Source organism: Molothrus ater, chromosome 3, assembly GCF_012460135.2.
Source record: "Molothrus ater isolate BHLD 08-10-18 breed brown headed cowbird chromosome 3, BPBGC_Mater_1.1, whole genome shotgun sequence".
Taxonomy (NCBI): Eukaryota; Metazoa; Chordata; class Aves; order Passeriformes; family Icteridae; genus Molothrus; species Molothrus ater.
The window spans coordinates 39,197,486-39,224,259 of NC_050480.2; the positions used below are offsets into that span (position 1 = coordinate 39,197,486).

General features: G+C 39.3%; 1 protein-coding gene across 2 annotated transcripts in view; it reads right to left on the reverse strand.

The window, feature by feature from the left end:
* Positions 1–26,774, reverse strand: part of RPS6KA2 (ribosomal protein S6 kinase A2) — a 282,186-nt gene that overhangs the window by 38,973 nt on the left and 216,439 nt on the right. For both annotated transcript variants that reach the window (XM_036380191.2, XM_036380192.1), the window contains 6 exons: positions 24,336–24,373; positions 23,473–23,615; positions 16,854–16,924; positions 15,939–16,027; positions 8,198–8,262; positions 359–461 (listed from right to left, as the gene is read on the reverse strand). In XM_036380191.2, the coding sequence (XP_036236084.1) occupies positions 359–461; positions 8,198–8,262; positions 15,939–16,027; positions 16,854–16,924; positions 23,473–23,615; positions 24,336–24,373 (509 nt within the window). The remainder of the gene's footprint in view (positions 1–358; positions 462–8,197; positions 8,263–15,938; positions 16,028–16,853; positions 16,925–23,472; positions 23,616–24,335; positions 24,374–26,774) is intronic.

Below are 26,774 nucleotides of genomic sequence, written 5' to 3' on the forward strand. Positions count from 1 at the left end.
ATAATTACATACTAACTTGCAAAGATACAAAGTTCTTTGAAGCCACTGTAATTTAAAACAGTTAAATTCAGCTAGTGTAAGCAAAAATGAGTAATAAAATAGCAAAACAATAGTTATTTTTTCCTTTAAAAATGTGAAATCTGTTCTTCCTGAAGACAAGTTAATATGAAGCTGGTGAAACACTTATGAGCTTTTTTTGATGGAAAAACAAAGCCAGTTGTTGCTTCCTGCTGGATATGGCAAAACCCTGTAATGCCACAGGTGATCAGACTTTTAGACTGTGTTGGACTAGAGAGGGGAAAGGAAGAATGAATTTACCAACTGAAAAGATATATTAGCCACGTGCCACCTTACTAACCTGTAGGGGTCCGAGATGTGAACTCTGGGTCAAAATGAAAGGTGTCTTCTGGCCGCCCCACTGCGGGCTTGAAAGGCGGCTTGATTTCTTTTCTGTACAGTTTCTACAAAGAGAAAAACAGACCACCATCAGCATTGCTGTGCACACTCTCAGCATTCTTTAGGGTGTCCTCCCTCAGCTCAATGCCATCCTTGCAGGACTGACAGACAAGGATGATGAAGCCGTGGTTCTGGCTCTTGCTTTATCGCTCGGCTTAAAATCTGTGCCCTGGATGGTCCCTGCACATTTTAGCTGCTGGAATCCTGGATATAAACACAAATGTTCCTGGCAAAAATTTAGCCCAAAGGCTGGAACAGTACTTCAAGGTGGGGCATCTGGAAATTCACTGGTCTAAGGGCAGGACTGGAATGTGCAATAGTAAGAGCAGGAAGCAGGGGAACTTCAGCAGCGCAGTAATGGCAACCAGCACAAAGAATTGCTAGGAAGCCATGACTGCTTTAGCATTTGCTATTTGTCAAGAACCAGAAATGTGTTTGATGTGCTGCCAGATTGAGCTGAGCAACAGACTTGGCTGCCTGGTCCTTACAACCTAAACAAGAGACTTGTTCTTTCAGCATATCTGGTAAAAGGGAAGGGGGTTTACAGCTGATGATTACATGAAATTCTCATCAAAAATGCTAGGGAGCACTGTGGATGGGTGGTGAACCACACTGAAGCTCTATGTGTGGCTTGAAGTGAGAAACAAAACAAAAACCAAAAGACAGGAAGGTATATAACAGGTAACTACTGCTAGGTGTATGAGTTTCTGCTGCTGACTGAGGAGTCACGTAGGGGATCACCTAGGTAACAGGCACCACAAGTTCATCCTAATACATCCTGCCTTTGTTATGAGGGACTTCGTGGCCTTTCTACTCATTCTCAGAGATTTTTATGAAATTGCTACCCCATGCTCCATTTCAAGCATTCATACACATACAGACATGCACACTGAGGTAAGGATGTCTGGATCTGATCCAAAGCTTGTAGAGGTGAATGGAAAGAGCCCTACTGATTTCAGCCATCTCTGCATCGTCTCTGCCTGAAATGGCCAAAACCAAACATCATGCTGATGGCAGCATGGGGAACAGAGCTCCAGTTTGACTCCCTGCCCCGTGTTGCAGTCCCTAGACAGCATCTCCTTTCTAGCAATGCTTTTGTTCTCTGGTTTCAAAGGCTGAATTAATTGCCACAGACAGTTCCCCATAATTAACATGTCTGAACATAAATGCAACATTTAATGCAAACTTTCAAGTCTTGATAAGAACTGGAGAATTCAACTTTATGACTGTTTGCAATATGTATTTTTAGGTTAGCTCTTAAAACAACTTCCTAATGAGCTGATTTTTCAAAATGTTTAATGGACATTTCTAAATGCTTTTCCAGCTCCCTGCATGCAGGAAGATTCTTTTTAACTGTGAATTTTCTGGGGAATTAACTTCTTTAATACAAAGCATGTGGTCAAATCTAAGATATATACCCATCACCATAGTTTGAATTTAATTTTGCATAAAGGTTCATGATTTTGCATAAATAAAGGTTCTTGAAGGAGAACATTCTGTAGCATAGTATTAGCCTTAACATAAGCCTTAACATAAAGGATATATCTGTGGTTGAGTTATGATTCCTTGGGAAAGTGAAACAGTGAGGTTGAAAATGACTCTGCAATAATTAATGGCCATTTTGCCATAAAAAGTTCCTGCTTGTGTAAAACTGCTCCATGTCTTCAGAGAGGAAAGGAGATGAATAACTGCTGTGAGCCACAATGGAAAGCCAGTCTTCCAAATAATTAAAAGCCAATTGCAATCTTATGCAGGAAGTGTCACTCATCAGCTGAACGGTATCAACCTAGTAATTAACATACATATTTTTCTGCCTGCACAGAACTTTACAAGAGAACTCAGCACCTACTGAAGGTTTTCTGTTGCTAGGATTTCACCTTGAGAAAGCTATTTACTTCCCAGCTCCCCTTTATTTGTCTTAATTCACTACTGCAGAAAGCAATAGGGTCACATGCACATGCTTCTTCACGGAATTAACTGCACAGGTCATCCTGTGAGGTCCAAAAATTGGAAAATGCTTCAGAGCTGTACATCATTCAGGAATTGCACTCTATTTTCATTATCGTAACCATATTCTCTCTGGCCTCTTAATTCCTTCCCCCATCTGTAGTTTCTTAAGTGCTGCTGGAGCTACATTTGTATTTTGAATCCCTAACCCACATCCTCCACTACTAGGGAAGGATTTAAGATTCATCGTGAGTCACACGCCATCAAAAGATTTATAATCACAAAGTTGCTTTCTGGGAGGGGATGGAAACAAAGAAGTTGCCTGTGTGAGTGAAAGGCATTCCCCTTGAGCACAACCCTGATGACTCCCTTTTCCATGTCCTTACCCATTTGTGATAGAAATTAGACAACAGAACAGCAAGAGGTAAGCTGCCTAAAACATTTTTTCCCCAAGCTCTTGCATAGGGTACATAAAGGAAATCATTGAGGACCAGGAAAAGCAGAGTCTATGGACTTCTCCATCCCACACTGGCTCCAGTTCTCTGAGTGAGCCACCCAAACCAAATCCCTAAACCACAGAGCAGCCCAACACAATTTAACACAAAGGCTGCTGCAGCAGAGCACCTCTTCCTTTAAAAACCTGCATCCTGTAGACTGCAAAACTCAATGTGGCACAAGCTGATCTAAACAAATAGTAAGAATCACAGCCATTGCTTCATATACACATAGAGAATCTCCTGGAGGATTCGAGATCCTTCTGGATGTTTCAAGAATATTTCTAATTTTAGGACATGTATGAATATATTATCTCTTATCACGGTCCCCAAATTATTCAGGGATAATGTATCTTGACTGTGACTTCTGGCAAAAACCAACCAGAGTGGGAAATGACAGCAAACTAAATTTCAATTCTTGCCTTCAACCATTTCTTCAGCCTGTCCATAACTTTTGGTGAAGTTTAAGCAGTTATGTACTTTCTAAGTCATGGTAATCCTCTGCAAAAGGTAATACTGTGTGCAAAAGTTACAGTGAGTTCCATCACCTGTTTAAATGGGAACAGGGTCCCAGTTTTCCTGGTTTAAATTCCAGTTTTGATATCCAAATTTTTCTTTTGGGGGATCTTATTAGGCAGTTTTTATTGGGGGCATCTTATTACTATTGTTCCTATTTAAAATAGAATTTGTATATCATAGTGATAACTGGAGCATTTAAATATCAGGCTGAAATTATACATTATACATTACATGTTCGTTGTCTTGCACAGGTATAAGAAGCTGAGGATTTTTTTTCTTCCACATTGTTTCCAAATCCATAAAGGAGAACTCAACTCCTTAGCCCTTAATGTTTTTATGAGAATACCATTTATTTCTCTTTCCCAGTAAAGAATAAGCTCCCACATTCCATCACCATTTTTTTTAAACTGGCCACAGTTTAAACTGCATTAACTCAGCACAGAAAAATGTGACTGACAGGTATGAAGAATCACTGTAGAACACACAGTGTTGTGGGATCCAGAGGCTATGCTGAGGGAGTGCATAATGCACAGAACAAGGCAGATGGGCTCCAAGAAAACACTGACTTAGATATTCACACCTGAATACATATCCATGCTCCTGACTACTTATCAACCCCTCATGTCCTCCTGAGACTTTCATAATAAGCACCTATGAATTAACTAGAAACCATTTCTATAGCAGTTTAAGAAACTACAAGCTTCTACAGACTTTCCTTCTGATTTCATACAAAAACACTTTTATTTGAAATAACTAATTTTCATCTGGGTGCCACTGACCTTTTCTAAAAATATATTGCCACATCTCTAGCCTGATCTTCATCTGAACACCTCCTCAGCTGGAACTTAAGTAATACACAAGAGAGACTAGTAATAAAATAAAATGCAACACTGTGTTTCCTTCTCCTTTTATTTATAAGTAGTTAATTTTTCATCATCTTTAAAAAAACATACTCCTAAAAACCCCAGAGATGTAAATGCTCTGTACGTGTCCCTGGCAAATATCAAGAAAAAGAAAATGGTTTAATTTCATTAAAAACTATTTAGTCATTTCCTCAACTGAGTTTTTTTGATGAAGCATTGAGTTATTCCTTAGACACCTTCTAGAAATAGAAAGATGCTGCCCTCCACAGTGGTGCACTTCTAGCGTGAGAACAAACTCCCTTGATACATATACCTGTCATGGCAAATCCAATAAGTAGACAAAAGGATGAACTACATTCTGAAATTCTTGTCCTCTCCTAGATTAATGACTCAGTGTTATTGCCTGCAAATGACAGAAAAGCTAGCAGAATTCAGATCCTAGGATTAATTTTTTGCTGTTGGTAAAATCAGCAATTAAATAATTCAGTTTCAGTTCAGTTTGATCTCTGATTAATATTAAAGGAACAAGAACTGGAAGCCACTTTCTTCCCACTCCTTTCCTCAGTTGCATTTGACAAATCATTTTCAAGCATGTAATTTGCTCTAGTTCCTATTTAGTCTGTCATCCAAACAAAAACCACTGTTTATAGCCCACTCCTCCGACAGGAGTCTGCAAAAAGGGATTTCATCTTCCATTTTCAATGAAAAGCCAGAAATTCATTATGCATTGTCTGGAAAGAAGAAACAGTAGTAAAAAAATCAGGAACCAGACTGTGCTTTCTCAGAGCCAATGACTTAAATTATTTGAGGTCAACTCGTTTTGGGTCTGCTTGTCTTAAGAAGAAAATGAGGTGCAAGGTTAATGAGCAGGTAAAACTGTCAAGGAGCTGGACATCTAATCTCTCTCCTGAGCATCCCAGCCTTGATCATGAAAGACAGTCCATTCATTTAACAACAGATCTATTGAATTTACGTCATGGTGCCTGTTAAATGCCTTGGAGCAGCAAGACTGATAGTTGCAGAAACCTCCAGCTATTTTTCACTCTGGAAAGTGGGAACTTAGGGCTTTGTTACAGGGTAACAGCTGTAAAAATGTGAGTCTTAGAAAGTCTCATGCCACCATTTAAGTCTGGGCAAAAAACTCTGTGTCAGATTGTCCACAGTTCATTTAGTGCTGAAGTTAGCCAGAAGTTAAACCTAAAGTGGCTGGCAATTTTGCTGAAGGATGGCACCCTGGAATGTGGGAATGGCTTCTGGAGGAGGCCAGGAGGAGAAGGATTCCCTAGCCACATGGATGTTTTCCAGGATTGCCCTTGGTGCCTCTGCATGCAGTGGTCACATGGCACCAGCAGCATCTGGGGCATGGTGACAGGGACTGTTCCTGCACTGTGTGTGCTATTGCCACTGGGTGTTCATCCAAAGCAGACATTGGATCTGCTTGTGTCTGTTTGAAGACAGTAGAGGATGGGAACTGATTGCCCCAACAGGTACACACTTCAGGGACAGAGAAAATAACCAGCTCCAATCCAAACCCCAAGGGAACAGCTCTGAAAATACTGTGAAAGGAAAGCCTAAGTCACAGGGTTCCATTTGCAGTTCTAGTATCACATATGACTTAGAAGGAAAAAGCTAACTCATTTCTGTTTTGAATCTCTCTTTAAAATTAGAGGATGCAACTTGGTGCTTTGTTCATGGTTATTATGTTGCTCTTGTAGGAAAAATGATGCTTAAAAGTAAACCTGTTTCACACTGCATTTCTAGGAGACACTAAGCCATTCTTACCCTTCATCATAAGGGGGCTTTTGATGGAGGATTGTTTTACTACAATTGCTGAAATTTTCTGTGCTCTCAGTCACAGCAGTCCTGTCTATCACAGCTGCTAAGGTACCACAGAAGTTCTCCAAAAGAGCTTGCCTCTTGCTCTCTGAGGTCTTTATATTGCCAAGGCATAAAGTAAATCATCATTTCTGTTCCATCTCAACAGTGCTGTTTGCTGACTCTCTTCAAACTGATGTGGGAGATTCTGTATACGTTATGGGAGAACAAAATGAGGGCACCAGGGACTCTTTTCCTCCAGCTGTACAGAGATCAGTGCTATAGATAGAAACATCTATGTCTGATCCATTTCTGTTCTATGACCCTGTTCTGTTTCTGCACATGGACAACATGTTAACAACTGGCTGGATGATTACTGAGAGTCAAAGTTCTGGCTTCAGCTCAGGGCCAGGCTCACACTGCTCAGAAATACAGACAGTACTGCAGCTTCTGGAACAAGATAAGCCTCCCAAGATCTCCTTGAGTGATTACAAAATTAGAATAAAATGAGGAAATATATTACAAAGATGATAGCTGATCGGTGTAATAGTGATCTGTCTCCGAGAGAGTGCAATAAGCACTAATTATGTTGGATTAAAATGGATTTTAACAGCTATATTTCACTGCAGAGTTAGAGGCCTGGATAACACATCAAAAGGCAATTAAATCCACCTTCCTCTCTAGCCCCAAGGCATGTTCAAGCATACCTATCTTCTTCGTGGTAGATATTTTTCTGTCCATAAGAGCTTTTTCAAATGATGGAGGACAGTAGAGTTTCCTTAGGACAGGCATGAAATTGTTCCCTAAAGAACAGAGCTTGAAACAATCACCAATTATCATGACAGAAGGTGGTCTTGAGTATTCTCATGGGACAGAACTGACTTTTCTGAAAACCTTTCCAAGATGCAGAGCCTCATTTATTTATGATGAGTTAGTGAGCTACTCCCCTAGCAAACACAGAAGAAAAATCCTCTCACTGTTATAGTGCTTCTTATTACATCAAGATGTAGTTATCTGACTTATATTTTGATTGCAAAGCTGAGGACTGTGGAGATATTGGGGGAGTACAGAAAATAATATTATTGTTATTGATATTAATATTAGTATTTAATAATTATCATAATCAACACCCAAATCTTTGGATTCTCTATTTTTTTAAATTTTCCCTTACTCTTTTCATAAATGTAAAGTTTTCATACAGAATCTCATTATTAGTAAGAAACAGAAAAGGAAGGAAAGACAGACTTCACAACATATTTAATGGCTCTAAAAGTCAGCTAGACTATAGAGGAAAGTCTCAAAACCCACCTTCATTAATTATGTTCTAATATGTTTATGAGTCATGACAACTTTTCAACATGCAACCCAAATTAGATTTTTGTAATGAGTTTTTTGAAAATAAATGGGTTTGTGGGCCTTTCAAAGGCTACCTGGGACCACAAAGTGTTCTCTCACAGAGAAATTAGCTTTACTGCAAAGTCCTGGGCAGCTGTTTGAGAATGGCTCTGTCACATAGATTTACCAGAATTTCTGGTAAGAACTGCATCAATGTTACCTGTTGTACTAGCACTTGTGAGTGAATGCATTAAATACCGAAGAGACACAAAAATACCATAACACAAGTTAGATAAAATAAAACTAGAAAATGCTAGGGGATGTGGCAAACAGCAGCTCTGGTGCACCGGCAAATGTCCAGATCAAGAATGAAAAATATTTGCCTTCAGGTTTGTCTAAGAATAAGTTAACTTGAACAATTATGATGTTGAAATTGTGAGATTTAACTTCTTAAGAGTCTAAATCAAATACTCAATCTGCACCACCACCTTTATGAGCTGTAGCTGATAGCAATAAAATAAATCCGTGTTTACCTTTCTGTTAATCATATCTGACATGTCTTATTTGAATCATGTTTAATTTGATCAACTGCTCCAATTTTGATTACTGGTGCCAACATGCATGCAAGAGAGACAGAGGCACCCACTGAAAAAGCTCTAACTCCTCTGTGTTATGCTCTCTATGATAGAAAAAGTAATCCTTTTCCTAAGCATGGCAGTTTGTCTTCAAAAAATGTAGCCAAAAATAAAATAATGCTGCTCCACTTACATTCCAGTCTATAGTAACAAAGAAAGGGTGACGCTTAATTTCTTCCACTCCATCAAATCCAGCACCTGAGATGAGAATGAAAGAATCAAAATTAAGTCATGCTTATAAGAGAGCTGCATGATGTCTCTTCTCCACTCTCCCTCCCCATCCCCACTTTTCTTCTGACAAAGTGAGAGTCCCCATCTAAACAGTTCTAGTCAAGAAACTCTGAATGGTGCAAGTGCCATCACATATAAAGTGCCATAGATACAGACAAGGGCACTTCATTAATGAGACTCTGATTCCAAGGGTCTTTTACTTTTCTCTAACTGAGGCTTTGGGTGAGGCAGCGGATTTTAGCCACAGCAGAGTGCCTGCATCAGCAAGGTCAGGAAAGGCCCCAGGGTATCCCAATACTCTGGCAAGGCTCCACAAAAAGTGGCAGCTTTTCTATCCACACTGACTTTCAAATCTTGACTAGCTACTGTTCTCCACTGGCACAGAAAGCTGCACTACAGGCAAGTATAGACTCAAAATGCCAAAAGGCTCCAAAATGAATTGAGGTAAGCTAGGGTTTTAGGTTCCCCCTCTTCACAGTACCAAAGAGTACCAAAATCATCACTCAGTGTTATGTTTCCTTTACTACTAAATTTCTGTTACATTACTGTAGGGAATTTTGGGAAAGTCTTCTGAGATCTGATAATGAATCTAATTCCTTCATTACTTTTGCCTCAAGTTTTCACTGAATATTGACTTTTTATTCCTTTAGCTCAATTTATTTGCTACAGTGCTGTCACAGAACCAAACTGGTACTCAGTAATAATTAAAAGAACTGTCAGAGAGGATTTAGAATGCCATTTTTGGGGATTTGACCTTATTATTAGCACCTTTTATTTTAATTTCAAGGAGAATTAAACTCTGGAAGCAAAGGCTTTGCACTGCAATTCTGGAGTCAGTTCCTGAAGGATACCCAGCCTACTTCTTCTCAAGCATGCTGAGCAACTTTGATTACCAAAAGGATTTGGGATTCCTAAGCACCTTGCAAGGGACACTCAGCACCTCAGCAGACTCAGCTTTTTATACAATATTTGTACTTTGGGAAGATCAACATTACAAGCAGCTTTACAAAGGCCTTGTCAACTGAAGCTTTGGTAAAATGTGATGTCTGCTCTCCTTGTGTACAAGACTGTTATCAATGTTTGTCAAAATGCAATGATCAGGAACTGCTCCCTACAACCTGCTTAACATTCACTGATGAGTGGATACGGGAAGCAAACACTTTGTAAACATAACATGCAGGATTGCTGTCAGGCCTGCTGGCAAACAGCAAAGAGGGATGATCTCCTGATTAATTCCCCATCCCAGTAATCTTTCACTACAGGCAAACACAAGTGATGCACATGAGGATGAACAATCCTAGCCTGCAATACAAAATTATGTGCTCAGAGGTGATCATCCCCAGTGAGGAGTCTGTGAGTTATGACAGACAGACATTTCTAGGCAAACACAACATGAAATCAAACCTTAGAAAAAGAGGACAAAAGTGACAACATCATTGCACTGTCACTGTGTAAGTCTGTTGCAGACTTACATACTCTGCAACAGTATGGATCGTAGCTGACACACTCCCCTGTAAAATGGTATACTGATTAAAGTTTGGAAAAATCAAAGAAGGCCAACAAAGAATGTTATGGAATGACTGAGTAAGTCAGGAATTTTCAGCCTGGGAACAGATGACTGAGCAAGTATAAAACAGATCACTAAATGATGCCAACAGGAATGAGGTTCAGAAGAACCTGGAGATGTTTCCTCAGGAAACAGACAGTTGTGTGATGTGGAATTACTTGGAAAAGATGATGTGGTGCAAAATACTTATATGGGTTCATGGGGAGGCCAGGAAAGTCTGTTGAAAAGAAATTTGTTGAAGATTACTTCATCGACAAACCACAAGAGTCTCAGGAAACCCCTTGCTTGACCTTAAAGCAGGAAGGGGGTAGGAGAAAATTTGGGTGAAGCAACATATGTTTATCCTGTTCTTACATGCCCCTAGGCAGTTGTGGTCCTTAGGTACTGAACAAGAAAAGAAGTCTTAGAATAGGACTTGTTCTATTACTTCCCTAGCATATTTTTGTTCAATGCACACTCTGAAGTCTGCAAGATTCCCTTGGCAGATTCCTTTTGATTTTATCAATGCCAACAGAAAGACAAAACCAACAGAGTTACTCTGAAGAGAATTACATTAAGCAAATCTTCAGAAAAGAATTATCTGTGAAAAGTGCTTTGAGTTCAGCGGTGGCAATTGGAAACTGCAACGTGCAGTAAATGTCCTTTACCACATCAGGAGGAAACTCAAGTGCCAAACTGATTTTGCAGGACTGGGATAAATACTCAGACACTGTAAGACACTGTAAGTAGCATAAACTAGACTGAGGATAATTGTTAATGCATTCAATTTTCTCTGCTCTGCCCCTTTCCCACTGCTTCTGTTTTCTCTCTTGCTTAGCCTAATGGATATGTCATTGTATACTGAGAATGACATGCTTTTTTTCAGATCATCTATTTGAAAGACACAATTTTTGCTACTGTTGTCCTTCCTTTTCCCACAAACCTACAGAAATAAGGACTAAGAAAAAAAAGTCCACCCTCAGTTACTTCTTTTAGTGGGGGCTGCAATGTTTGGTAAGAAGTTCAAGCATGCAGTTGAGGCAGGCATTTGTTTGAAAAAGTTTCATTTCCCAGTTGGGGCCACCTCAGCAGTGGCACAGAAGGAATATGTTGTAAAGTGCAAGGGTTTAATATATTAAAGAGATTTAGGATGGTAACAGCCTCATTTTGCAAGGAGTGGCTCACTTCCAATTCTTAGCAACTGATTTTATGCTATGGAGAAGGTTCAGCACTTGCTGCAGTTTTTATTCCCTGACCTTCCCTGCCATGAGAACTGCTGGTGTAGCCCACAACCCCTTCCTGGACTGTGTACTGTGGCTGCAGGCAGCAGCAGGTGGCCTGGCCCTCTCCTCAGCTGGAGGAGGCAAGTGGCCAAGGGTGCATTCAGGAACAGCTCTGGGAGCCAGGAGGACAGCCCTGACCCCGCTGCAAAAGTCCTTGGGAGACATCAGGCATCAGTGCTTATAGTGGAGTCTCTCTGGATTTGCTCAGCATGTTTCAGCCACTCATCTACCACCTGCAAATCTACAGGGGTACTGAGAAGAGATGTGCTTTCATGGAGAAAAGAAAAGCACTGCAGAGGTCAGGACTGTAAAGGCCTGCTGCATGGGGATGGACATTTGCTGGCATAGAGATGGGTATTCAGCAAACATCTGAAGCACAGCAGGCACCAGCACACTGCACGACCACAAACCTTTCACCTTCCTCAAGGTTTCTAGTGAGTTTGGGGTTTTTAACTTCAATTTGGTAATAAGACCTATCAGTCAAGAATAATCAGCACAATCAAGCTATTGTCTGCAGATATTCTTATGTGCCATCCAGTCCCATGAGGGTCTGAGAAGATAAATAATTATTTCAGATCAACTTGCCAGTTTAAACATATTAGAGAGTGCATTTATATAAAAGCAGCCTCACATTACTAAGTGAGAACTTAATTATCTAAGTTTTATGCCTGCAATAAAAGTGCCTGCAAACAGTAAGAGTAGAATGTTTTATTTTTAATTGGTTTTGATTACTGAATCATTATGGCCAACATGAGCCTTGAAATATTAAGAGGGAAAAAGAAGCCCTAAGAAACTTGAAGGTTGATTACTTGGATATTCAAATCAATCAGAAAGAGTTTCTAGCTTTTCAGTTTCAGATAATAAAATTTAAGTGTCTCTACAGCTTCAGAATCTTTTTAGTGAGCTAGAATTTTTGAGGTATTTTTCTAAGGGTTATGAGAAAGCCTTACAGTCACTCTGACAAAGGTGAAAGCTGTTCTCTGTTTGAACTCATCATTTAAAAAAGTTAAAGCCTGAAGTTTTCTATGTGCCAAAGCAGACTATATCTTACCTGAGAACATGGGATTAAGAAAATAGTAATGATTTCCTTGGCTTTTACTCTGAGCCTATGGGCCTATGCTTTTATTTTAAACTTTCTTGGCCGAGCTTCTCAATTATAAGGACCCTGAACACTTTCATACTGCTCAGCAGCACAGGGAGTTGTTAGATAATATGTTTTTTATATAAAATAATTTTTTAATTTCTCTTTCTTAAATAATCATGTTAAGTAATAAATAATTTATTTACCTACCTGAGAGATCCAGGCCTTAGAGCAAGTCTCTTACCTAGTTCCTGGAAATGTAACTTACACTTTCATCCTAAAGTTTTACTTCTGAGTACTTACTCCATATTTGTCTGGGTATTCAGTTAGTTTAAGAATTTAAAATTATGCTTATCCATAATCTGAAATTTGTTAGAGCAATACTACTAAAGCAGTGCTATGCAGACTATTTGTACAGCAAGTAGGCTCAGAAAAGAACAAAAAGTGTCCAAAACCAGGGATACCAAAGGAAGATGTTCCATTCCTTAAAAATCTGTCACAAATATTAATATGGGCATCAGACTTAAAAAGAGAAGCAGGTAAATCAGATTACTAAGTTTCTTTTCAGTCTTGTCTAACTCGCTTCAACCCTAATATTTCTTCCATTAATAATTCAAAGCTTCAAAACACAATTTCAAAGCAAAATTTCAGAATACATCATGGATCTTTACTTCTGTTTGTTAAGATACCAAAATCAAATGGCAAAAAACCCCATATTTTATCTTGCAAATGTTTAAAATTGAATTTTGGAACTAAATGCACTTTCCATATTTGCAAATTTATGAAACAATGTCTGAAATCAAGTGTTTGTTCCAGAATATGGTTCATTTATTTTAGCATGCTTCATTAATTTTCCTAAGATTTTTCAAATTGGGATGTCTAGGTCTACTTTTCTTTAAATGTTATTATTCCTTTCCCAGAAAAAACTAAAATCCACAACGCTGAAGCAGTCCTTTTATCTACTGACTTCTGTTCAGTATCTAGGCCAACTATTCAAGCTTTTCTTCTTTTGTTATCAACAGGTTCCTTTCCATCTTCCTTTGTGCTGATTCTCAATCAGTTAAAACAGAGAATGCCTTCAGGAGCTTTCCACTGTTATCCTTGAAATAGTAAGATCTATTTTTTTGTTACCCTTTAAGATTTTATTTCCTTGGACATTTGTATTATAATTTTCTTTCTTTCTTTCTTTCTTTCTTTCTTTCTTTCTTTCTTTCTTTCTTTCTTTCTTTCTTTCTTTCTTTCTTTCTTTCTTTCTTTCTTTCTTTCTTTCTTTCTTTCTTTCTTTCTTTCTTTCTTTCTTTCTTTCTTTCTTTCTTTCTTTCTTTCTTTCTCTTTCTTTCTTTCTTTCTTTCTTTCTTTCTTTCTTTCTTTCTTTCTTTCTTTCTTTCTTTCTTTCTCTCTCTCTCTTTCTTTCTTTCTTTCTTTCTTTCTCTTTCTTTCTTTCTCTTTCTTTCTTTCTTTCTTTCTTTCTTTCTTTCTTTCTTTCTTTCTTTCTCTTTCTTTCTTTCTTTCTTTCTTTCTTTCTTTCTTTCTTTCTTTCTTTCTTTCTTTCTTTCTTTCTCTCTTTCTTTCTCTCTTTCTTTCTCTCTTTCTTTCTCTCTTTCTCTCTTTCTCTCTTTCTTTCTCTTTCTTTCTCTTTCTTTCTCTTTCTTTCTCTCTCTCTCTTTCTCTCCTTCTCTCTCTCTCTCTCTCTTTCCTCCAAGCCTTCCCAGTATTTCAATACACCTCAGGTTTTAAAAACCTGACCCCTAGCAACTCCCCATTATTAACATATAAGAGCTAGAATTGTTTTGCCTAAAACTAATTTTTAGTGAGCAGCTTTATAAGGACTGGTATCCAGAAACTCCCACTGACTCCACTGGAGCTCCATTTGGATGGATAGCAACTGGTAAGAAGCCACAAAATGTGCAGAGCAGCATAAAACCAAGAGATTGTGTGACCATGTTCACAGGGGTTCTTGGACAGGGAAGAGACGAGAATGTTGACTCCATGTTCAGAAGGCTTGATTTATTATTTTATGATATATATATATATATACACACATATATATATATGTTACATTAAAACTATGCTAAAAAGAAAAATAGAAAGAAAGGTTTCCTCAGCAGGCTAGCTAAGAGTAGAATAGAATAGAATGATAACAAAGGCAGCTCTCTCGCACTCTGTCCGAGATAGCTCGGCCTTGATTGGCCATTAATTATAAACGTCCAAGATCGGCCAATCACAGATGGACCTGTTGCATTCCACAGCAGCAGATTACCATTGTTTACATCTTGTTGCTGAAATTTCTCAGCAGGAAAAATCCTAATGAAGGGATTTTAATGAAAGATGTCTGCGACAAGATGAAGACAGGGAGGAAACACCAGAAAGAAACAGAGGTAGGGAGTGGGAGAAAAGTTCATATTTAGTGCAGCACCTAATTTTTTGAAGAGAGATTAAACCTAGAAATCCCAATACTCTATTTTTTTCCAGTGTAAAACAAATTTCTTGAGAGCAATTGAGACCTGCTGAGAAAATGTGTTTTTCTACTCTTGTGTTGGCAGCACATCAGAATACAAGCTACCATTTCAATCAAGAGGTAAAACAAATGGGAAGGCATTCCCTCTTGGGCCACATGGGATCCCCCCTGGCAGGAGACGGGCCACAGTGACAAGCTGCAGGACTGGCTCCCCACTGCCACCAGCCCTGGGCTTGAGCGGGCTGTCCCCACATGCCTATGGGGAACAATGACAAAACCCGCAGTGGCAGTCATGCCATAGGCATTGTTCATGACCTCATCAAATGCAATTAATTTATTAATAAAACCCATAAACAAAGGTACAGATGACATAAGATATATATACAATATATATGTTTCATTTATCACAATCTAAACAGGATTATTAACAAAGGGTGAAGAAACATTGATGCCTTAAGATTTTAGCTTTTATATCTTTCAAATCCCATACTGCATTAGTGCACAGGTCCAAGGACACAGCACAGCCTCAGGCCCCAAAAAGTATAAACAAAAGTGAATTGTGGGGAGTGAGCTGGGGGAATATGGCCTCATTACATGAAGCTGTAATTGGAGAATTAACCCCTGATATGCAAATAGACCAAACTTATACTGTCTGAAAAAACTCATGACCATTGTCCATCTTGGGTGTAGCCTCTGCGCGGCTTTTGCACTGCCCAAGGTGTATCTATTAAAGACCTTTAATAAATACCCACTTTATTCTCTTAACTCTGTCTAGCCTCTGTTCATGGTAGCCACTTCAAGGCATCAACATCAGTAAAAATGAGATGATCTGGGTAATAAAGAATAAAGTCTACTGCAAGACTTCCCCTAGCTAACAGAGCAAAACAGGATTGAAATGCATTTGGGAATGGGAGAGATGAAACCTGAGATTTGTAACTAAATTATACAGGTTTCAAACCACACTTGTTTCTCAGTTCCCCATATTATCATACACAGCAGGTATCTTAAATCATTCATAAAAGCTGGCAGTTCACTCACCCTCTTTACTAAAAAAGTGAAACACAAGTTAATATCATGTTTTGGATTTTAAGGCTTTGCCTGTACTCCTTACAAATTTCTCTAGTGATGCTGAAGGCTCTCTTGCACTGGGGAAGGAATGCCAAAATGCCACCTAATGAAGAAGATAACCACTGGAAAAGATGAGCTGAGAGGTACAACTCACTCCCTGACAAGGCAGAGAGCACATAAGGAATGTGCTGATCAAACCACACGTACCTAATCTGTTGGAGGGGTTCCGTTTGAAGAGGGCTCGCAGGAGGCTCTGGGCTTCTATGCTCAAAAACTGTGGCATTCCCAGCTTGGCCCTGAAAGAACACAACACTTGAAACGAAAATATATTTTTCAAGCTTTTTTTCCATCCCACTGTGGTGGAAACAGCTGAACTGTAGCAATCAGGATGGGCAGTCACGTGAAATCTGTGACCAAAGGCGACCTGAGCATAGCGCAGAATGAGAAGCTGATCTTATTGTGCTGATCTTAAGGAAGGTTTTACCACTGACATCACTAGAGGTAGAGCAGCTCTAATGAAGCTCATTTAACTTTTGCAACCTAAATACGTAGTTTTCCTACCAATTTTTTTCACTTTTTTAGTTTGCTAGAATAAATTAGGGAAACAAGAGGAATTTAAACAATCAAACTTAATGAAAAAAATGTATACTCAACTGCATGCTGTTTAAAGAGAACAAAACTTTTGTCTTGGCCATTCACCACTACATTAAAAAATGCAATAGTGAGCAAAGCTGAGCTTCAGATACTTTTGTCTGCAATTAGCATTAAATGACTGGGACATTGCAAAGGAAAAGATTTGAAACTTGGCAACAACAAAATATAAGATGTCCTGCAGAAATCTGACTTTCCCACATCTCATGGATACTGAGATTGTCACAAATTGTTAGATAAATTTGTTTTGTAGGCCCTCTCAGTAATTCACTTCCTATTGTTTATTCTGAAGGCAATTTTAAACACAGGCATCAGCTTTGCATGTCTTACTAAATTCACACCTTGCAAGGCTTTGGAAAGTTCATTACACCCATAATTATTCTCTACTCATCAAATACTTGGGCCCTATGGAGTCTCCAGAGGGTAGAGTTAACTCACAGTTAGAAGAATGAAAGCAGTTTTGATACTCACTTGAGAATGAGTGCCATTGTCTCCTTTCTGTCTTTTCCCTGGAAGGGTAATGATCCCGTCAGCATCTCAAACTGTGGAGTAGCAACAAAATGGTAAATCAAATGTGCATGGGGATGGTCTGCATAGCTGACCACATCCATCTTCTATTTCCAACACAACTGAAAACTAGAGGAAAAGAAATGATCCAACAACCTGTGCACACAAAAAAATGGCACAGCAAGTCTGGATAACTCTTCCATTCCAGAGATGTGTTACAAACTGTTTACACAGATTGTTGTTGTTGTTGTCAAGTTGTGGTATGTTTGGGAAGAAGTATCACATATGGTACTTCCTCCAGCACCTGTTGTTTTATGATCAATGCTGGCAATGAGGTATTTGTTTGGAAGGACCCTTATCCTGCATGGATATGGCTCTTCTTAGGTGTTTGGCATAGTCTACCATGCAAAGAAAATGGACTCGATATGCCACTCCCCACCTTTTCATGCTGAGTCAAACCACCTCTCTGATTGTGTATTTGCAACACTTAGAGATGCCTCTCTGATATTTTGCAGGAGAAACAAGACTAAACCCCACATTCTCAAGGCTTTTGAGTGTGACTTTTCTCTCCTGCTTTGGTTCCTCTGGCTGTACTCAGTGATGAATCTCAAAAGTATCACATATAACTGAACCCAAATCTCAAAGCAAAACTCAACAGTCATCATCAATTATTTGCCTAAGTCAAGTGTTGAAACATCAATCAGTTATGGTTCCTTGGAGACAGATTAGCACTTTCAGTAAATTTGACAGGAATTTCACATCTGTAAGAAGTGAAAAAAAAAGAATGAACCCCAGCTGAAGAAGCTTGCCTAACTTGGATTCAACACCAGGTCTTTCACACAGGCTCTCACCATGGTGTTTCATGGAGTGGCAGCTGCTTGCTCTGACTAAGGGAGGCTGAAGGCTGTGCATCACCAAACATAAAGACACCAAGAACATAATTCAGCTTGGACACAAAGGAAAATTGTGCCCATTGAGGGTAAGGTGAACTGTTACTTGTTTGTGTCTGTCACTCAGGCTTTGGATCTCTTCTGCTATAGTAAGCTAATTAATTAGTGTAATTAATTAATCTAATAATTAATACTCATTGCTATAAGTAAACACTTGCTAAGGCAGGAAAGATTCTTCAAGCTTTACATACTTTTTGTACCTTATCTCACAAGAAACCACAGGGCTCCCAGAAAGCACATTTGTGCTAAGAAAGATTCTTTCATTACCAAAACTTGTGTCAGACTGCCCCACAGCCTGACCCTTCCTCTTGCCCAGATTAAATACAGCTATACCAGAAGAAAAATATAGAAAAAAGAAGAAAACTAATGGTGAACCTGCTATGCTAATTTTGGGAGAAGGGCAGAGGAGATGTTTAGAAGCCAGATAACTAACTGAATATAGTTAATTGAAGGATTAATTTTCATTAGTAACAAATTACCTCAAGGCACTAAAATGCATAGTAGAAACATAAATAAAACCACTTTAAACAAATTTATATGGCTGCCAAATATAAACAAGATTTAGAAAAACAAATGCATTAACTTCTGCTTGGGTTAGGAGAGGCAAGAAAAGACCTTCCTGGTAGACCTGGAAGAAAGCAGCTCGTTTTCTACAAAGAAACATAATGGGGGAGAATTTTTAAACCTGCCTAGATGACACTGGAGCTTAAATACCATTTTCAAAGTAATTCTGTCCTATTACAGCCTAGTCCTGATAAAATGGGACTGGGAATGAAGGGCAGAGAACATTGCTTCCCAGGGCAGCAGCAGAAATGGTACAGATTGTACAAAACCCTCCTCATGATTCCTAGAGCGATGATGCTCACCTAAGTACCTCATGTTCACTTACACTTGCTCACATCACTGTGTTACTATAATAAATCTAATTTAGTGGCACCAACAATGGCTGCTATGTCTCATTTATGCTGGCATAAATGGGCTTGACACTGCTGGTGCAAATGATACAGATACAAGCAACAGCTTGGTCTGTGACTATGTGGGAAATGACTGTAGTTCCCACCCACCCCAATATCCCAGGAATACCTGCAAATGCACCATGTCTGCAAGGGATGGAAACAAGAAGGAAGGAATCTGGAAGAAACGTAAGTTGCAGGAGGGAGCAGGGGAAATGACAGCTATGGAGGCTGCAGGAAGCATTCACTGTGCTGCTGTAATGGCCAGCACTTTGTTACCACATCTCCAGTTGTGCAGGCCTCATGCTGAGATTAATTCAGGTTCAGAAGAAATGCAGTTAACATCAATATTTAAAGTGAAAGGCAACCATGTAAATTAGGTGTACCAGAGCTTTTTGCTTTAATGAACTTAGCTAAGCAGCATCTGGAAGAAAGCATTAGTTTCTCAATTGCAGTCCCGACTAAATCTGTTGAAGGTTCAAAATGAAAGAACAAGACTGAAAAAAGATTGAAATTGTTCATTTCCTCAGTTAAAACTATCATTTCACTGCACAGTGACCTGTTTTCCTCCTGATTTTTCCAAAAAGTCAAAAATCTTGCTAAACCTGGAAATGAAAACAGAAGTGAGACCATGCTGCTCACACTCATGCACACAAATACAGAGGGGGTCACAGAAGGTTGACAAGAAGCTGAGACTAGGGATGAATGAACTCTGCAGTATTTTTGTCCATTAAAGCAGTCCCTATAGTTTTGCTGGGGGGGCTCAATTTTCATTTTCCCTACTTCCCAATCTGTGGAAACCATCTGTTTGCTCCTTCCTTCCCACCAATTCACTTCCCAGGTGTTTTCAGAGAGCCATCTTCTGTTAGACTTCTGAAGGCTGCACCTCCCTCCAACCTTGACTTCCTTTCTGTACCAAAGCATGTGCAAGAAAGGCGAATATTCTTTTTTCCAGTTCAGATGCCTATTTAGATAACTACAGATATAGGCTTAATGGGCCTCTGAAGTCACATAATCCCTGCTGAGATCTCAATATACTATGCAGTGCTCCCTTTCTCTAGTTTTCAGGGTAGTCTCCAATTTCGGTAGGCAAAGCATGAGCACCTCCCAGAAGATATACAAGTGGGAAGACCTTGGAAAAGAATGCCACATTTCCTAGGGAAATTCAGGATTCAAGAAGTGACCCAGGAAGGTTATTGGAGAAGATAATGAGTGAGAAAAAAATCCTCAGCCTGAGTAACGATCACAGGAATCTTCCTAATGGATGGAAGGAGAGCAGGTTGTGCAAACTACTTCAGCCCAAGTCTTCTGAAGTATGGTGAGCACAAGATAAAACTCAGAGTTACAAAGAAACTTGAAACCATTCCATTTTGGAAAACCGAGCGAGACACTCTCATCAGAATGGTCAGGTTGTACTCTCAACACTTCCAGTCATTTTCCAGGTATCTGAGAACTGCTCAAGCACTCAGTTTAATACCTGCAAAATGCATTGAATATTTTTCATTATCTCTGTGTGTGAAACATAATGAATTAGTGCTCACAAAGGGTTGAACCCCTTAACATAGCAACGAGCTTAAACATTCAAAATAATGTTCATGAAGACCATCTCTTGCACTGGGAATAAAAAAAACTGTAATAATGGGATTTTGTAAAAGAAGATTGATACTTTGATGTCTTGCATTGATTTGTCCAATGTCATAGTATAGTTACTACAAAAGTAGTACAGAGCTGAGTATTTTGGATACCAAAGGGACATTTTCTTTTCTTGTGAAGACTTAATTACTTGCTAACACGTATGAATACATTTTTTCTGGTTTGGGACTGCTACCAAGTCATCACAGCCATTTCTCTAATTATATTCCCCTCTCTGCTCACATGACTCTCAAAGGTGTAGAGTGGTTTTTTCCTGAAGCGAAAGAGATACAACTTTCCTAAGGTCTGTGACCTTGTAAATCAGCTGGTAGGATGAACTACAAAAGTACTGCTTTGTGAGCCCTTCTAAGAGGTTTTAACATGTTAGATCACGCAGACCAGTTTATCTGGGCTTCAGAGATGGCAGTGTGGGCATCAAGACTTGCAGTGGAGCTGAAAAGGTATTAGTTACACATCCAACTTTTTAACAATGTAGGCCAAACCCTGGTACATGAAGATCTCTTGATGCAAAGCTTTTGCAGAGTATATCCTATCCAAAACCTCCAGTGCAGTGAGCAAGATACAGAAAGGTAGAAAAGAAAAACTGTCTGGTTATGATAAAACACATAAATTCACCAGCAGAAATTACAGAAGTGTTTCAGCAGTCATCACCTCATACTTAATGAGAAGCAGGGACTGTCCTTGGGAATGCTGGAAGGGGCAAATTTTAAGATTTGTGTAACTACACCTGCTGACATACAGTGAGCTACCATAAAACAACTCAAATAAACTGAGCAGCAAACAAACAGAGCAGATAACAGATTCAGTTGTGTGGCCTGTGTGAAAGACCTAGCTGGCAGTAAATGAAGTTTTACTGTTATTGACGGTAAAAATCCTGGTGAATAGTAATTCACAAAATAATTAATAACACAATTAATAAATAAGACCAGAACTTAGTCATTTTCAGACAAGTTTGTTTTGGTATTACTAATCACAACATGCCACATTTAAGGAGTGTGCAAGGATCATTCAGTTTGATTCTAGTCTGTGCCCTGGTCAATGGGAGTTGGCAAGAGAAGCAGCAATCCCTCTTCACAGAACAGAACAGAAAAGAGAGTATTTGCTGGCTCTGGTGATGAGGAAGATACAGGCCATGCTATAACTATAGGCATAATACGTTCCCTTTTTTGATAAGAATTTTAGACATGAAAATTACACTATCACATACACTTCTTTTGAATCTATGCATATTTCATCAACTGGTGTATTTTCTTCATCTATTTTAAATTATTCTGCAAAATGCTTAGGAAGAAATGCTAATAAATAATTTGAATACAATTTAATTATCTTCAGTTTTTCAGACTGACCAAAAAAAAGCTCCCATAATAGAACATACGTGTGACAGAACAAGGAAAACAAGGAGAAAACAGCAGAAGGAAAGACAGAATCAGAAAATCCTCCCAGCTGTTCAGTGTGTGGAAATAAACTTTTTTTGGTCCCAACCAGATAAATGTTGAAAAGGAAAAAAGGTTGAACTGATTGACATATTTTTCTCTAAGATGTCTGGTAACAGTTAAAGGCTTAAAACATTACCTTGGAGTTAAAAGGGTTTTACTTTCTTTAATTCATCTCCTTTTATAGGGATTCTAATCTGCTGAATCCTTAGGGGAGAGTTGAAAAGAGGAATGGAAAGGAAAAAAGAAAAAAAGAAAGCCTAGCAAAACCCAGGGAGGAACAGTCCAGTTTATTAAGAGTTTATTAGCTGGTGAAAGAAGAACAATCTATATACCATATGCACCATCTTTTAATGGGAGACAAAGAGTGAGAAGACTCAGCTATTCACCAAAAATAAATATATAATAAAAAAGTTAAAGGGTAGGGATAGATTTATTCTGTGAGACATACCCTATTGATTTTTGTGAATAAATGTACATGGTTTAAGAGTGCTAAGTATCCCCAAATGGATTTGTGGCCACAGGAGATAAGGATATTCCACTCCTTTTGTAATTCAGGCAATAAATTACAATATTTATGTAGATTAACTGCTGCCAACCTGCTAGATCAGTGATGTACACCTTCCCCAACCCAAATTTTCACATTTCTTCCTATGCTTCCTCTGGTGGCATCAGTAGTCCACTTCAGGTAACAAAATTTAAACATATTCTCTGGATTTTGGTATGTAGTGCAATATATAGCAACCAAAACAAGCCTCCAAACCACAGAAAATGGTGCAGTATTGGAAGAGCACATTGCTATGCTAATTTCTGACTCTGCCCTGGTTCTGCTGTGACAAACATGGTGAGGTGCCCTGTGAGCCACAGCTGGCTGGGGATGGCCATGCCCGGAGCACAGGGTGGATCTGCAGCCTGCACACCTCAGGAGAGAGCAGCACCAGCTCTGTTATCCAAACATAGCTCTGTGAGAGGAGCAGGTGCCTGGTGTCTGGGCACAAGGGACAGCACTATGTTTGATAAAACAATGCTTCAAAACAGGGTTCATACAGCTTTGAAAAAAATCACAGTGTCACAAACCAACTTCTTGATCTTTTCATCTGCCTCTGCAACAATAGCACACAGACTGAAGAGGCTGGAGGGGTGCAGGGTGAGGGAGGCAGGTTAACATCTGAACACGTCATTTTAAAAGGCTGGCTTGAGGAGAGTGCAATACTGTTGCCCTGATTTTTTAAGATTTTCTAAGCCTTCTGATGTTTATATTCTTGTAATGAACTTTCTCATACACTTTATGTAAATAACTTATTTTCCATTCTTTTATAGAAGAGAATGGTGGTTTGTCCACTGTCACTGGAGAGGTGGCACTTTCACCCTATAATCCACTGTCACTTTTTGGAAATGTATAAATGCTGGAGTCAGAAAAATAAAGGTCCCTTGTTACCTTGGGAAGAGCAGCGAGTCCGCGTCGTGTCGTTTCGCGTCCTACAGTGATACAAAACCTCTCTGAAAAACCTCCCTGACACTGCAATTTTTATCAGAGGGATCTGATGCCTCCCCCAGCCACCCCTGAAGCAGATGAGCAGAGTTTGTGCCTTACCATGAGCACGCCGAAGGACCACCAGTCGGCACTCTGCGTGTGCCCGCGCCGGTTCACCACCTCGGGGGCCATGTACTCAATCGTCCCGCAGAACGAGTACGCTCTCTTGTCGTGGTCAATGGCTTCTTTGCTCAGACCAAAATCTACACAAATTGAAGCAGAGCAGGGTTTGTCAGCTCTCTAAAAGTTATTATTTATGCTTTTGCTGTCTTAAATTGTTTGAACAAAACGCGCCAACCAGTTGGGGAAGTGCCCTCCTGTCCCTGCGCAGAAAGAGGCCACAGACACGAGGGTGCTGGAGCCCTGCCTAGGTGGAGTGCCTGGCACTTGTTAATCCAACCTAAGAACAGGAATCTCATTTTCCCTGTGCAGAATGAGGTTCTGGCTCAGGGCAGAAGGGAGTTCACATAAGCAGATATATAGCGCTCAGGTTTGGTGAAGGCAATGCTAGTGAGGATTCCTGTGCAGCTATATTCCAAAGTATTAGGAATAATAATCCCAGATTACACCAGTGAAAAGGTTGGCTAGACAGTGCCTCTAGAGTGGGAAAGGGATGTCTTTCCAGCCATCCTCTGCCTAGATTAAATAGTCATATTGGAAGCATCCTTCCATCCACAGTGGCAAGCAGCAAAACCTGCCTGCTTCACATCAGTCAAGAGCACAATTTTACCAAGAAAATGCTATGCTCTCCATGTGCTGTGCAGCAGGGGGGCTGACAAATTGACAGAGAAGCTCAACACTGAAACTCTTCTGGCTTCTAGTTTTTGTAAGTAATCTCCTTTCAACCAAAGACCAGGATGCATGCAAGGTAGTGCAGGAAAAAAATCAGCTTATAGGCATGAAGTTTTCTGTTTCTCACATACCTGTTATCTTAATGTGACCCTCTTCATCAAGAAGAATGCTATAAAGCAAAAAAAGAAACATTCATTCATTAGCCAGGTACAAAGTGCAGTTAAAAAACATGAATTAAAGATGTTTAAGTCAGGTAAAGAAACATCGCAAGATTCAAATACTTATGTACACAAAACCTTAGTGGATTCTGTGGCTCCAGAAAGAAAAATGAACCTCAAATATATTTTTAATCTCATGTTGAAGCATGCACAGCCTGAGGCAGTTCCATGAGGAGCCTCCTCTGTCCTCCACAGGATGTTCAAGGCAGGCATGTAAACAGAGCTCAGGAAGAACAGGGTGCTCAAAGACAGCAGCTGCAGGGTTTATGCTTCCAGCAGGAGAAGGAGCTACACATTTCCTGTTCTTGTCATAAGAAAAGGCAATCACACAAATAATCAAGGCTTGGACTCACTCGACCTAAAATTAAGTCCAAAGGTTCATGCTGAAGTAATAAAAGTCATCTTAGAGCACAGTGACTAGTCACAGCCTAACTGCATGGATCTCAGCCTCTGCCTATTTTTTCTGTCCAGAGCACAGATGAAAATTCAGCCTGGAAGCCAAATTCAAGTGTTCTCACATTTGCCACCTGCCAACATATTTTTTTCTCACAAAGGCACTCAAACATTTCTTTAGCTCACAAAAAAACAGTGCTAGTTTTTGTGGAAACAAGAAGGAACACTGAATTTAAAAAATAATGATTTTGGTAAATAAAAACTGACATAGGTGGTCTTCTTCTGGTCTTTTCTTTCTGAGTCCTAGTTAAACTCAGTATATTTCTCTTTTTAAACTGATCTACCATGGTACCAGCTATTTTTATATTCCTCTTCTCTCAGAGAATCAATTTGTTATTTATTCAGGAAGAAAATATGATAGAAGTGAACCAAATATAATGGGCTATACTTTTTGTGAAAAGTTGTGTCTGAACTGAAACATAATTGAAAAAAGATGCTCTTCTGTCATTCACATGTTTAGAAAAATCTGTTGCGCAAGTCATCAAAGGCCAGCAACTAAGTCAGTACCACAAGTCAAATAATTAAAGCCTTTTCTTCTCAATAAAAGCATCTTACCTTTATTCTTTCTCCACATTTTCCTTGAACGCATAATTTTCAAGTACTAGTCTATAGCAAGAATGTTTAAATGTACTTTTGTGACTGCAACCCCTAAACTTGTGCTTCAGAAGAGAACAGAATAAAACACCTGCCAGTGTGAAAGTGAGCATGAATGTGTGAACTCCCCAGACCTGGATTTGGAAAAATAGAGGGGGGAATAGAGCTCACAGAAATCACCCAAAATTTTGCCCCATGCCCAGGAAACCCTTGTGAATAACTATGCAATTCAAAGGGAGTTTCCCCAGAAGCATTGATTTTACACTTAATGGGTTTTACATTTCATAATTTCCTATTGAAAATCCACACGGCTTTGGTATACACACGATGTGTGCTCCCCATACTTTGCCCTGGTTAAAGGGCTCATGCCTTACCCTCATTAAAGGGATAGAGGCAACACTGGCAGAGCTTTCAGACTCATAATACTGCCTGAGGTTGAGTCAGAGACATACAGCAACTCTTTCTCACACTGTTTGCTTGAGCAGCAAAATGAATAGATCCTGGCTTCCAATGGATGCGTATCCCATAACCTCTAAAATGTGATCTACAGTTCCTTCCTCCATCTCATGTTCCCTAACCACCCTTCTACCATGGCCTTGGCTGCTGGCAGCTTCCTCTGTGGCCTCTGGCAGCACCCTCTGGACATCTGGGTGCCTCTGCATTTGCCATCTGACAGCACAAATAATGCTACAGCTACTAACCAAAGATTATATTCCACGTAAAAAGAAAACAATATGCTAATAGTGAGGGGAAAAAAGGGCAACTGTTGCCCTGAATTATCACAGAGTGAAATTAAGAAGAATAGAACAAAGTACCTGCTTCTAAGAATGCAAATTGCAACAACAGACAAATAGTTTTCCTGTGACAGTAGAAGCAAACTAATTATCTGATCATACTCTGTACTCTTTTTATCTTTGTCACCTTACAATTCCTTTTTATTCCACAATATCCATAGCAGACATTCTATTGTGACAATCACAATTACTTTAGCTATGATTTTCAGAACAAACTAATCTGAAATAAGTGAATAATGCTATCGCATTATTCTATGGAAGGGGAAAACCAACCAGAAGTTCTTTATATGATTCAGACTTGAGAATAATCTTTCATCTAAATTAATGTTTTGAAATTATAAAAACCATAAAAAGTTGACTACTTTTAAATGCTAAGCTAGGTTACAATCATAGTGAATGATAAACTTCAGCTAGGAGGTTTTTTTAAATTTTATTCTTTCAGTCTAATATCTGAGTGCTTTTACAGGATACTGTCATTGTAAACCTTCTCTTCAAAGCAGTAATAACAGTT